Genomic DNA, 14,751 nt, shown 5'->3' with positions numbered 1-14,751 from the left:
ATAACGTTACTTGCAAAATTTGCCGTAAAAATCTCCGTAATGAATCAAAAAATACGTCGATACAGAGGCTCACTCTTCCAATTGTGCGAGGCAGACAAAATATCCAGGTACGTGTGGTACAAAAGGTGAATTCCGTGCAAAAGTTCGGATAGTGTCCGAAGCGGTCCGCCACGCTTAAAAAAAAAAAAAAATCGTACTCCGATAATCTACTACATACCCCAAAATCAAACCTATGCTATCCTAGCTTTTGCACCATACGATATGTAATTTTATTGGACTAGTTGTCGAGCATAACGTATCCCCTCGCAGGTGCACTAATCTAAATCTTACGTTTCTCTTCATAGAGGGAAGTAAACGGCAACAACAGCTAGATGAAGCACTAGTGGCCATGATAAGACGATTTTCAATCGTCGAGGACACTGGTTTTCGACATTTTGTTTCCCTGTTGGACCCACAGTAATCGACATCAAATCGAAAAAGTTGCGCCTCATGATTGAGGACGATTACCATAAACAGAAAGAGGCTGTAAACTTGGCCGTGGAAGACTCTACTTGTGTTTCTTTAACGACCGATATTTGGATCTCACTCAATAGTGAGGCATATATTGCTGTAACTGGTCATTTCATTAACACTAATTGGTGCCTGAAAGCTTTAGCTCTCGAAACATTCCGTTTCCCGGAAAAGCATACAGCTCTAAATATTAGTGAGGCGTTAGATAACGTGATTTCAAAATGTAACACTGAAAACAAAGTTGTAAGCATCATAACTGACAACGCCAGTAACGTGACGGCGGCCGTACAACTTATTCACAGTGGCAACATAGATATGTAACATGTGCCTTGTTTAACACACACTATCAATTTAGTTGTGAAAAGTTTTTTGAACAGCAACAGTGAGCCCTGCATAATGCGGGAAAAGGCCAGAAAATTTTTTAGCTATTTTAAAACAAGTTGCAATGCTAACGAAAAACTCCATGAGATCCAGGATCTAATGAAAGAACCTATTCATAAATTGATTCAGGAAACCCGATGGAACAGTACGTTTTATATGCTATGTGGAGCAAAAGGAATGCATTGCAGCCTGTTTATCAACTTTGTATTCAGGTGTAGAGAACCTGACGGTGGCGAATGTTTATGTCTACTAGAGCTATTTGAAGTGGTAACAAGTGAAATCTCAGCTGAAAACTACACCTCTCTTTCGAAAGCTATTCCGATAATCAGACTGCTAATCATAACCGTATGCAATGGGAAGACAGCGCAAGAGCTACAGCAACATCTAGGATTAATAGAAACAAAGTACATGCCGTTGCCACAGTTCTCGACCCAAGATTCAAAACGTTACCATTTACGAATCCCATTGATTCAAAACATGCCGTTGCAAGCCTAATTGCAGAGTGCACAAACGTGATAGAGACCGTACGATCTACTCATTCGGCTGCGAGCACCATGTCGTAAAAAACGCCAATAGTTCCTGCTTATGGGCTTCTTTCCATGAAGAGGTTTCCAATAAAAATCGAATGAAAAGCGGTTGTGATAGCATAGACCTGGAGGTACAAAGATATTTGGGAGAACCGTACCTACAACGCACGGATATCCTTTACACTACTGGGAAAAAAAATGAAAAGTTGCCCAGGTCTAGCTGTCATGACAAAAAAATATCTTGCAATACCTGCAACTTCTGTTCCCAGTGAAAGAATATTTTCGAAAACAGGACTGCTTATAAACAAAGAAGCAGACTAAAAGGCCAATGGGTTAATAAAATCATATTTCTAAACAAAAATCGACGGCAGTGTAGCAATGCGATGTAAAAATGCCTTCTGCTGAACAACTTTTGTTTCCTTTCTTTCTTCAGCAAGTAAACGCATGTACGCAGTTTTTGTACATTAAAAGGCTATAGCACTTCTCTTTTACGTTGATGCATACATGCAGAATGTACAAGGTAATTTATTTTGTAAGAATAAAGCTTCTGTTTTATGCGAATTCTGTGCTTTGTTTTAAACAATTCTATGATTTTTGTCTTATGAGACATATACTAATACTTCAGTAAACATTAATAACGGTAGTACAGTTGATATCAATCATAGAATTTCAAAGTTTTCCGAGCACGTACGTACGACGAGTACGACCGCTGCGGCTCAGTGCTTCGTGTACCGAAGGTTTGCACAATTTCTGAGAGAGCGCAGCACTGTCAACTTCTCGAGCGTACCCGAGAAATTGCCTTCGCGTCGCGCGTTTCTCGAGCGCGATCATAGCCCATCCCTACCTCCACTTCCCTTTTGTGTGTCCTTTCAATATACACTTAAATTTACCCCAGATGTCTCACGTTATCAATTTCAGGTTTCAACCAGTTTTGTTCTGTTGTTATGTGAGCATCACTAGTTTTCATGATTGGTTCGAAATCCGGTACTACAGTTGCAAATGCTTTGGCACTTTACCATAAGGATTTTAGTATTCTCAGCTTTCAGGTTTCCTACTGCTATCATCTGGATTGGTTAGTGTTGCCTAATTTACAACAAAAACCTTGTGTGCACCCCCCCTCCCCTCCCCCCCCCCCCCCCCCCGTCAGCTACATGAGTAGCAGGCTCTGATTTGTAGTGCACAAGCCCAGGAAGCCACATCCTTGCTCGTCACAGAATCTTCACATATGTAATCAGAAGACCATTTGCTAGTCTAGAAAGCTTGTTCCAGCGTAACTGACATGATTCCTTTCTATTTGCATTCTCTATACAACATATACCAAAGTAGTAAAATGAATGCTGTATGATTACAGAATAAAAGTAATGAAGGGACTACTTACTGTGAATCACACAGTCCAAAGGGAAACAGTGAGTAGAAAGTTCACTAAAGCAGGCCAAATGTAGTGACTGTCCAAACAATCCTCAGTTCTTTGAACTTCTGTACAACTATACACAATTAGCTAGTATTTTTGTCTCAATGAATACAGGTAATTTTTACTGTGAGATGTATTTTAATTCATATAATGTGCTTAGTGTTTTGTTTCATTGTTTTCAAAGGCATTTTTTTTCCTTCTTTGTCAAAGATGCACTTTGCTCATTTGAAGTGCTGTTTGTAGTGGCAATAAAACAGGTTTCTGAGATTGAAATAATGTTTGACATGAACATATCACATAACTCAAATGAAACTAATGTGTGTGTTGGGTTAGCAATCAGTGTTAAGTAGGTACAGAACACCAAATTTCAACAGGTCACTGAATATGAATTTGGCTGGTAGCATTCTCTTGGCACAGTTTTTCACACCACAATCAGGTGTACTTTGTACACATGTAAGGAATAGGTGTATTTAGGTTACCGAGGTAAACAGTAAGAATAAGATTACAGTTCACTCCTAGTAACTGAACAACAATGAAATACAAGTTTCTACTCGCCCTACAGTGGAGATGCTGAGTCGCAAATTGGCACAACAAACAGATTTGTCACCCCACAATGTTGTTACATTCCATCCTGGATTTTCCACTGTGAGTGATCAAGTAATATGGGCTAAAGCATTGTTTAATCAAACAAATTCACCTTTCAACAATTTTATCACTTTGTTGCCACACACGTTACCTCACAGTAATGATCCTCTCTAAGCATTAAACAGCCCAGTTGCATCAGATGCCAAATCACTTTTCTTATTGCTAATTATCTTGCACATAAATGCCTGATTGTGCCGAAAGCTCTGAATCAAGGTCATTTTCTTGCACCAACAGTTAATTTTCTCAGCTAGCTTACTGTTTCTTTTATATTACTGCTGCTCACTTGGACCTATGACAACAGAGGGTTGGGTTGTTTTGGGGGAAGAGACCAAACAGCAAGTTCATCGGATTAGGGAAGTAAGTCGGCTGTGCCATTTCAAAGAAACCATCCCGGCATTTGCCTGGAGGGATTTAGGGAAATCACGGAAAACCTAAAACAGGATGGCCGGACGTGGGATTGAACAGTCATCATCCAGTCCGAGTCCAGTGTGCTAACCACTGCGCCACCTCACTCGGTATATGACAACAGAACGTATTACTTCGTTAGCTGAAGCATATATATATGGGCTCCACTGTCAATGGAACAGTATTTGTGAGTTGCACATTTATACATAGAGTCACCCACTCTAGGGTTAATAGCCATACTTGTACCCACAGCCATGTGTTAAAATGAGTTGTACATGAATTTTCCCAAAATGTGGTGCACAACACCACAAGAAAAATGAAGCCACAAGGTATGAGTGAGATGTGCAAGTTGTACACTTAACGAGTTTACTTAGTTCAAGAGTACAACATTGCTTCACAGGCCTTATGAGGCACCTACTAGATGAGAATGACATCTCGCGTTATTAGCCAAGAGATCCTATTTGGCCACTGTCCTTTGATGCCACTTCAGCAATGTGCATATTGATGACAATACCACTCCCAGGTCCCAAGTGGATCAAAGCCTGGTCAGGAATTGAACCTAGGACACCCTGATCTAAAAACAACCTAAGCTGTAGACAATTAGAAACTAATTACACTTAAGTTTCAGCTAAATCAGGTGATATTCTTGTGTATAGGATTACAGGGTGTATACGGGGACAGGGAAAAAAATTCCCGATATCCCGTTTAAAAAATATGCTTTTTCCCAGGCGAAAATACACTTTTCGTGCTAAGTGACAGTACGTTTTCTGTAGATTTTCCCCTCAGAACTGTAAAACTTATCAATCCTTTGAATGGTTAACGTTTTATACAATCGTGTAGAACTTCCTGGACACTAGGTCAAACAAACCTAATGTGAATAGTTGTGACATGCTCATAGCAAGCAGTTCATTGTTATGAATAATTATAGTCTGCGCTCTACGGCATTTGACATATTTTGCTATTTGCAGACACTTGTGCGTGCACGGTGTTTTGTTGTAAATTGCAAATTTCCTTTGCCACTTAAGTTTCCCCCCCCCCCCCCTCGTTTATATTGTATTGCTGCAGTATCATTCTCCAGTAGCAGGATACAATAACATTCTTTGCTAGAAAATCAATTCTGCAGTCAAAAGTACAAAAAATTAACCGAAAGCTAAAACAATGAAAAATTTCCAGAATTCCGAAAAATTCCCGGGTCGTATACACCCTGGATTAAACAGCTAACACTCGGGAGACACCCAATCCAATTGCAGATTACCTATTTAACAGCATCTTGCCAGTCTTTTCTTCATCCCTCTTTTCCCTTGAACCCTTCTGCCAGGTGCAGCCAATGGTGCCAAGATTTTGCAGAATACAACGTTTATAAGGGTATGTTCTGTCCAGTTAAATTATATTTTTAAAAATTGATTTTCAATGTTTTGTATTATTATTGAATGAATTTAAAGTCAATTTGCTCATTAACAGATACAATCTCTCTCTTGGCAGCTTAAGCCTGTCTGCAAAAACTTAATACCAGTATTTGAGAATTGTGACTTTCATATTTGACATCAAATATTTAACTCCATTTGTAATTTGAATTCTGTAACACATTGTCATATGCACAGTGATAGTGTTACTGCCAGGGCATTATGACAAGACAGCATGTGTTAAAGAATCAGGGGATTACTAGTGACTAATTCAAGGATGCATACACCACCAAATGGAAGGTGTCCAAAATGCACTATTTTTCATGGCCAAGAAAGTTTACACAATACAGACCATGCTTTTCTGACATCCTACTCGTGCCCAGCAAATATTTCTGAAGCACTCACAAAGATCTGGCATGAGTAAGTTCAGCAATGCACACCATTAATACAAATTCCAGTGGTCTTACTTTTACAAGAACTTAGGCTATACACTTCCCTTGTCAAATAGTCAATGTTTCAATAGTTTATCCCCATTTTAGACAAATTTTCTTTGATATTTGTTTTTCAAATTTAGCAAAATTTTCTTTTGCCTTCCAGCAATATTAACAGTACATTCAATAATTACCTCTTACTTCATCCCTCAACAGTTGGGTCCCTACACTATACCCCTCTCCTAACTAACCATAGTTCACTCCATTTAGTGGCCAAATTTGCAGCCATTCTGTGGATGCTCTTAACAGCTAGCAGCCAATTAGATTCTCCAAGCAGCTACCCATTAGTTGCAGCTAGACTGAGAACATCTCCCCCACATGCTGCAATATTTCGTGACAATGCAGCTTCATTCACAGTTACTCATTCAGATATCCATGTTACTTTCTTGTAGCAGCATAGTTATGAATTTGTCTGTTAATGTTTGTGTGATTTCCAAATGTCATGTGAAGGGTGGGGGGGGGGGGGGGGGGGGGAGTGTTTCAAAAGCAGGTGAGGTGCTTAATGCCTTTTTCAAATATGCATCTGAAAGTGGGACTCCTATTTTTGACATTCTGAAAACAAGAGCAAACTGCAGAGAATAGTAAATGAAAGCTTCAGTTGAAGAATCATAAATTTTGTTCTGTATGGCCTGGGTTACAAATCATTGAACTTATTACAAATCTATGGTTTTGATGTCTATATTTTAACGTATTCTGTGTTTTGAACTGTATATTATTAATGAATAAGTGACATAAAATGTGTTATTTATGCATGAGAGAATTGTCTTCAAAGTTAGAACTTCATAAATGCATTAGGAATTTTAAGACACATTGGCTTCAAGTTTACTGAAAGAAGTGACAGGTGCATCACGAGCCATATCCCTTACAAAGGTGGATGATTCATGAGAAGGCAGTTAAACAGTGTTAACTTGATCAAACAAGTGTGATCATGCCCTAAATACCTGCTGGAAAATGAGTGACTGACTGGCATTTTTGAAGTTCCCATAAGAAAAGGTTCTGGGATAATATTTTGCACACTGCCTATCTAGGTTACTCGTGAGATTAAACTTGTATTTAGGTGTAAGAAAAATAAGTGATAACCATTTAGAAATGAATGTGGTCAGTTTCAAGTAGTTCACTGAACAATTCTTTCCATACCCCATTACCATGCTGGTTATCATTCACCTGTCACAGAGAAAACATCAAGAAGGCAGATATTGTGCTCTGGGCAACAAAAATGTCCTGCAGAGAAACTGCAGCTCAGTGTACAAGTCGTGCAAAAGAATGTACAAATTTGACTTTCTTGTAATTGAACGTAGCAACAGTCCTGCACTTACAGACATATCACTGTCGGAATTTAGGCACAGATTCATGGCTGTTGCAGGGAGGTGAGATACTAAAACACTTGTCCATGAGTAGGTAGGTAGGTGAAGACTGATGTAAGCCTCAATCCTAAATTTACGATCAGATGGTTTGGACATTTGACTGATCAGTGGCATTGCATGTATACTTGTGGTTTTAAAATGTTTGCCAACATATCAATTATTGTGCACATACTATATGATAATTGCTTAGCTTTTACTGCTCATGAATTCGTATTGTATAAAGTATGCAGACTATAATCAACATTGCCCAAGTTAAGCTTTGCCTAGCACACTCCAGTTACATGTGGGAATGTGACTGAATAAACCCAAGAACTTAATATTTGCACCAAGAAAACCCATTTTCAAGGCACAAATCTGGAAAATGCCTTCAAATCACAGGGACGGTTACCTGTAGATATTTATGGTTTTCAACATTTAACACAAGATGGTTCATTTCTGGCGTGTTCAGCAGATCATAACTAAAGGAGGGACCCTATTTAACATTTACTGCCCACTAACAGCAAAAATATCACCGACAATTTTTATTAGGCTTTTGCTCTAGTATATACTTCCAGTAAATATTCACATTAAACTAAATTTGAACACACAAATTTTTAAACACACGAGGTAGTAGTGGTTTTCAAGCAAACAGTGCCCAACTTGTGACAGTTCTGTAAGACTAGAGGAAACCAAACCAGCTCCAATACATAAAGTGGCAATTATGAAGTAATTTTAACCCAATTATATAGTATTTTCTCATGGTAGCTTGTGTTCAGGTGAATTTAAAAGGTTCCAGATTTTCAGCCTGGGTTTTTGTGTGAACTGTATTCTGCAGTAACACTGATGTCTATAGTATGAAGCTTCCCAATTATACGAATACCAATCGCTGCAAAATCTAAGAAATATTTTCTGAATTACCCGAAGCAGTTCTTGCAGCAACTTACCAGTTTTACAGAAATCTATGGAAGTGTTGCCTTTGTCAGTTTTATTAACAAATTGAAGTGTTCAGAAAAACTGACATTTTTAATTACTCTTCATATCAAAATGCAAGTGTCAACAGCTTACAATTTACTGCCAAAATGTCAAATAGAAAATTAAATACTTCAATCTCAAAATTGTTATTGAAGTATGTTTTCTCTGTTCAGTAACACACTTTGCATGCCTGTATCAATTTACTTTCAGTGTCTAGTAATTAATAATTTTCATTTAAAAACTGCTTCAATATTTTGTAGCATTTTGATTTGTTAATGTGGAATTTGAATAGATTACCAATTACATTATACAAACCCACAATGCAGTTAGCTATTGATAAAGTTTAACTAGAATTCTTTGTACAGATCTACTCTGAAATGTAACTATAATAATTGTTCAATTTTTGAGGACTGCATTATACTGCTTTGGGAAAATTTGCCTGGGCACTGATCAAATCTTTTACATACAAAAAATTTAGAGAAGTTTGTAAGAATCTCTCATGACAATTCTCACACACACACACACACACACACACACACACACACACACACACACACACACACACACGCCCGTAGTAAAAATAAAAATTTGTGACGATTTTAAAAATATTCCATGTAATTCTAGAAGTATGATTTGTGTGTTCAATTATTGTTTATTGCCTTGAAAATATGAATGACAACTTTTAAGAAGTGATCATAATTGAACTAAAACATTTCTTCAGTGAAAATTGTGAAATAAGCTTTGTAAATTCACATCTACATTCTTGCTTTATTCTTATTAAGCTAAAGAACAAATTGCTCACATATTTTATACTTGCTTTCACTGAAATCACGTCATGTATATGAAAACCATTAATTTTAAATTGAATTTATTGTATTGCAACAGTTTAAGTCACTTTTTTTATTTCTGAGTCCCAATTACACGTACAATTGTGCGTTTTTCAGTTTCCAGTGTCAGCTTAAAGGGTCATACATAAAAAGCCTACAAACTAAATACATTTGGTTCAATGGAATCATTACATTACAAAAATCTAATAGTTAATACACACTTTACCAATAAATGGGACTTATGAATGCTGTATGGTTTTTATAGTTAAACAGTGATTTGTACTGATATATATATTTATATATAATCCCTGAAACTGAATTCTACTGGCAACATTGTTTAGTACGATCAAATTTCACACATGAAGATGTATAATAGTCACTGTCAACTTATGACTTGCAAATGCAATTACATTTGTATCTTATGCACTATGTAAATAACACTAATTTATGTTTGCAATGATGTGGACACTACAATTTCTAAAGATGGGTAACAGACAAATATGCACTTTGGAATCCTCCATTACTGATTTCTTTTTGTGGGATCAGATGTGCTATGATAAATTCAGTTGTAACTACAATTACTTCTGTCACATATCTTAAGAGTGATGTAATGTAAACTGTATGCAGGTACAAAAGTCGAAGTACCACTCGTTCTCTTCTGCATCATCAGCTCACATATTACTAACTAAAATCTTCATACCACATTTTAAAAAACTGCATTTGAACTAAAATGCTACACTAAAATAACTATCTTCAAAGTAACAAAGAACCAACACAGTCCAATACACTCCTTTATTTAATCATCACAGATGACTTGTTGACCTGACGAAAGCATCACAGTTTAACCATCAGCCAATAACTTCTTCAAAAATATTCAGAAATTTGGACACTGCAACAGAAGATTCCATTACACAAAATTTGAGAGTTGAATTAGCTAAAATTACTATCCTACTTTACACCAGCATTTATGTAGATGATTAAGCACCATTACACATTAAATTCATATTTGAGTAAACTCACCTTTTCATTTAGTAGTAGATAATATTCGTCATTTAGTAATTTCCTGATCCTGGCCCAGTCTGGCAGCTAAAAAAAGTTTTGTTTAGTTTCATTTATTTGTACAGTCTTGTAAATAATGAGTTCAAAATCGATCTTTTAAATTATGCATGCTGTTGTTGTAAGTAGATTTATAGCATCAGTAGACAAAATGTTAGTTATATATTGCAAATAGCAACATTATTTACCTGGAAGGTCACCTCTGTCAATGCTAACATAATTTAAATGTCACCTTCCAAGCAAATAATGTTAGATTAAAATTGATAAATTGCCAGAACAAACAGTTCAAAATCTGCATTATTGTTGTCCTGATTAGTCTATGAAAGAGATTCCCCTCCACAAATACATAGCTATTATAAGACCACAAAATTAGCCCACCAACTGAACTGTTATTCTAGAATAAATTTTCCACAGTACCCTCAATTTTCACGAACATGCTGAAACAATTTACTGTATTTAACAACTAAAAAATTGCAATACAAGTATCACACACAACTGGCATGCAAGTGTCCATGAATTTACCACCATTAATTTCAGATACGTAACAATCTTTTGATACTACTTGACAAGGTATTTTTCAGAGATGTTTACTCGAACACACTTGTAACACCATGCCTGTCTGCTGATTAAATGAAGTACTTTAAAACCTCCCAGTATTTAACTTTGTATGAAACTAGTTCATAGCCTCAGCAGCAATCCATTACATTATACTTTCTAGCACAATTAAAGTATTAGAAGAGGCTATACTGCAATAATTATCAAAATCTAGGGTAAGTGAAGAGTTAACCAAATGCCTAAACATGCGCGCACACTTGTGTGTGTGTGTGTGTGTGTGTGTGTGTGTGTGTGTGTGTGTGTGTGTGTGTGTGTGTGTGTGTGTGTGTGTGTGCTTTTAGAACACTATCGCCTTTTGATAATCTCAACAGTAGAAACTATGATTGCATCCATGGACACTTAAGGACGATACCAATTAATATTCCTAGAACCAGACAAGTAATACACAAAAAATGTAAATTAGCTGAGTCACCTTCAAGTTCATTACAAGTGCGTCCTCCGTTGACTTAACTGAAGCATGCAGCTACTTTTGTAGGATGATTAGTGATTCCTTGTTACTCATGTAAAGAACAACAAAATCACTAGTCTTCCACACAACAATAGCCAGTGTTAGTTGGTTGCATTGATAATCACTCCTCTTCCAAATGTAGATGCCACACAAAAGCAATATTCCCAGAAGACATTCACCCAAACTTTGAATTATTCACCCACACTAATAGAGGAAAGCATTACAGGCAAAATGTTAGGTGATAATTAGTTCTACAACTTTCAGAGAGATTCAGTATTTTACTATATACAGGGTCAAATGATTTGAAACTCAACTCCCAGGCTATTAAGAATGAAATAATTTTAGAAGCTGTGTATTAAGGTTGTTAGTAAATATATTTAATGAGCAAGCATAGTTACAGACCAAGTAAACACAAACATCAGAAAATCATTGAACTGTATTTAATATTTTAAATGGACTTACAACTTTACACTTAATGACAAAAACAAACTTTTACAATTTCTTATACAAAAAACTGAATTCTTAGTCCTTTAAATACTGTTACCATGAGTGCAGCACTGGCTAGTGAAATGTTTAAACTGACACTTCAATGCATCAGAAATAGGTTCTAATTAAGATAAATTGCACCATCACAGAGGTCTGATTCCACATGAACAAAAAATACATACACCCAAAAAATAAACCCAGCAGTTCCAATTGTGTACATTAGTACTTGTCACATAAACTACAATATTGAAGTTAAGCATCATGAAAGTAAAATTCATTTCAAACACAAGGTAATTGACCAAACACTGCTGATGAGCTGATTCACAGAACACAAGCTTTATGCTCAGTAAGCTGGTGACAAGCTGGGCTGTAGATTGCAAACTCACTCCAAGCTGAGTACAGAATGCAGCACTAAATGTTGTTTAATTGTTCCTTTACCAACCAAGAGCCCTAAAACAGCACCATAAGCAAGTTTAAGTAAAATTGCTTAAGAACAGACAGTGATAATATGCAGCAATTCTCCCAATGCCATATGTGGACTATAGATTTATTACCTTAGACCATTCATGAGTAATTACTGTAAGTAAATTTTTGGGTCATCATTTCCTTCAAAGCCTATAGGTACTTTATCATTACATTAAAACATTAACTGCACAGTAACAACCATTTTTAAAAGATTTTGAACAGTAACACTTCACAATAGCCACAATTGGGAAGTGAACTCCAGAACTTTTAGAGAATGAAAATTATGAAAACTGTTTGTATGACCATGTGAAAATCTAAGGGATCACTAACAGGTCACAGCTGACTCACCTCTATTCACTGTTACACACAAAATGGTTATTGCCCAGATAAATGGTACAAAATAAGGCCTGTGTTGTATACCAAACTCCTTAAGTTTTGAAACCCTACTCAGTATCTTGAAAATTTGTGCATGGGGACCAAAATGGCAGTAACTGCAGTGGCTGTCTAGTTTTTAGTATTCTGTCCAGTCTTATAAACACATACATATTGAAACCTAGGGTAACTTTACCATTTTCACATATTTGAATGATACTGAAACATTTCTTATGCTTGATTTAAGACAGCAGGTAAGTTATCTTTAACTTAAACAAGTAATTTTTATTAATCATTCCCCAAGTAACAAACATGACCACAAAATGAGTTATACCCATTGCATGCATTCCCCGTGCAAATTAAAAAAAATATTTTAGACATGCTGATTAATGAAACAAAGCAAGTAACTCACCTCTGTTGCAGAAGATACTGAGCCATCTGTATTTGGTTAGGTGTACCAGTTATAGTGATAATTCTGTCATTTGATCCTGCAAGTGGCTCATCAATGGTTATTCCAGCTCCTGAGTCAGATCGTATCTTACGAATTCTGGCACCACCTTTCCCTATAATTGCACCTGCCAACTGCAAAGAAGAATGTGCAGATAGTGAGAACAATGCTGCATTCTAAGTTCCTTTAAACATTTTAAGTAACCATGAGTAAAAGCTTTTCCAAATAGGTTGACACCATTTAAGCACACAATCTACCTTCCTAGTTTTTAAAGATTTACACAGAACTTTTCTTCTTTTCCTACTCAACTAAGATGCACCTGATTTGCAGCCATACATGTACTCTGTTGTGATGTTTGAGAAGCAATGAAACATCCAGCTTAAATTGTCTGTCTGAAACAGACCAGCCAGTAATTTTTTAAACACTTTGTACATGAAGTTAATATTAACACACAAACGTTACATAAAATATAACCAATAAAATTAGCACACTATTTACTTTTTCTGCATATGTGAATCAAAATCCTCCCCCAATATATGAAATAAGCAACAAACTTTCAAAGAAGTGAGTTTCTTAAGTGCATAATTTCTGGCTTCCTACCACAAGCTGCAGAGTGAACTATACCTAAAAGGTCTGAAATACAAAGTTTCAGGAAATTGGAGCACCAAGAAATTTCAGCACAGTTCACACATACCTCTGCTCTTCTAGCTCTGCCTTCTATTAGTTGAAGCATACATTTCTCTGCTTTGAATAATGCTCTTAATCAACATTGGTGGCTAGAGACCAATGCAAAACCTGCTTGTTCCTGCATCAGGACACTTTAAAAACTAAACTTATGATTTCTATTCCCAAATTATTGAAGCAATCATCCAGGTTGTGTGTACAACTAAGGAGACATCCTGATAAAAGCTTCTACTCAAAATGAAAAAGGTTTGGTGACTTATCACTACTTATTTGAAGTTGCTCTAATTATAACCTTGTTAAACCTACACCACAACACTATTGAGCAAAGTACATGATGTGGATTAATCAACAAAAAGTTAATACCACTCATCTCCATACAGTGAAACTAGCAACAAAATGTGAAACAACAGCCTAATGGTGGCTTCCAATCAATTTCTTGCCATTTTCTTAAGCTACCACACCTTTGCTCCCATTTATTGCAGTCAATTTTAACTATTTCTAGGGCCTTTTAAACAAATATTACATAAATAAACTTAGCCGTGTTTTGCAATACATTCTTACATTATTTCATCCGTATATTTCAATGGATTCACTTCTGAAAAAATACACACTATGTCAAAGCTGGCAGCGTGTTGCTCCACCTCAAAACAATCAAATCTAAGTGCTCAAGGACTAAGTAGTTTGCAATGTGAAATTAAATGGCACTTCAAACACAATAGAAGTGAACATCTTCATCTTGACTAAAAACCTTTAACCGTCTAATATGGCTGATTTGGTAAACCTAAAAATCAGCTGTTAATTACTCTAACTACGAAGTCAATTTGCGTTGTCCTAACTCCATTGAATTATTGTGAGTACACCCCTTTCATAGTCAATTTCCACAAATTTCATTATGCTTTATACCACTTTCGTATTTCTGGCTTTATATTTGCGAATACAACATACAGAGTAATGGAATTTATTTAGAAGAATATTTTACAAACTGACTCCTTGTACAATTGCAAGGAAAGCACCTCTTGTGGTACTTGTTTCCCCACCACAGGCTCAACCAAAAACTTCAGTCGCCCAGTCACCATACTTCCAGAACATTTAACTGGCCAATTAGTTAGTTACAGCCACATCCTGCATGCAAGTAAAAAGATACCAACAGCCTGCAACACTCCATCCATAAGCAGCAACACCAGGCAGTATGTGTCAGTATCCTGCGTGTGAGGGACAAACTTCTGCTACAGGATTGCTACTGAAGTCAACCAGCTGCTTCT

At 36.4% G+C, this 14,751-nt stretch overlaps 1 protein-coding gene across 2 annotated transcripts in view; it reads right to left on the bottom strand.

Annotated features, from left to right (window-relative positions):
* Positions 1–8,836: 8,836 nt before the first annotated feature.
* Positions 8,837–14,751, bottom strand: part of LOC126272210 (heterogeneous nuclear ribonucleoprotein K-like) — a 61,534-nt gene continuing 55,619 nt past the window's right edge. Inside the window, exons 12-14 of one of the 2 annotated variants that reach the window (XM_049974895.1) lie at positions 12,770–12,939; positions 9,936–10,001; positions 8,837–9,804 (exon numbers count right to left, since the gene is read on the bottom strand). In XM_049974895.1, coding sequence (XP_049830852.1) covers positions 9,968–10,001; positions 12,770–12,939 — 204 coding nt within the window. In that variant the 3' untranslated portion in view covers positions 8,837–9,804; positions 9,936–9,967. Of the gene's footprint in view, positions 9,805–9,935; positions 11,971–12,769; positions 12,940–14,751 lie in introns of those variants that run through there. The other variant, XM_049974896.1, reaches the window with a different exon arrangement.

The sequence above is a fragment of the Schistocerca gregaria genome, chromosome 5 (assembly GCF_023897955.1).
Source record: "Schistocerca gregaria isolate iqSchGreg1 chromosome 5, iqSchGreg1.2, whole genome shotgun sequence".
NCBI classification, from domain to species: Eukaryota; Metazoa; Arthropoda; class Insecta; order Orthoptera; family Acrididae; genus Schistocerca; species Schistocerca gregaria.
The sequence above is the reverse complement of the archived record's forward strand: the minus strand, read 5'-3'. Positions and strand labels throughout refer to the sequence as shown.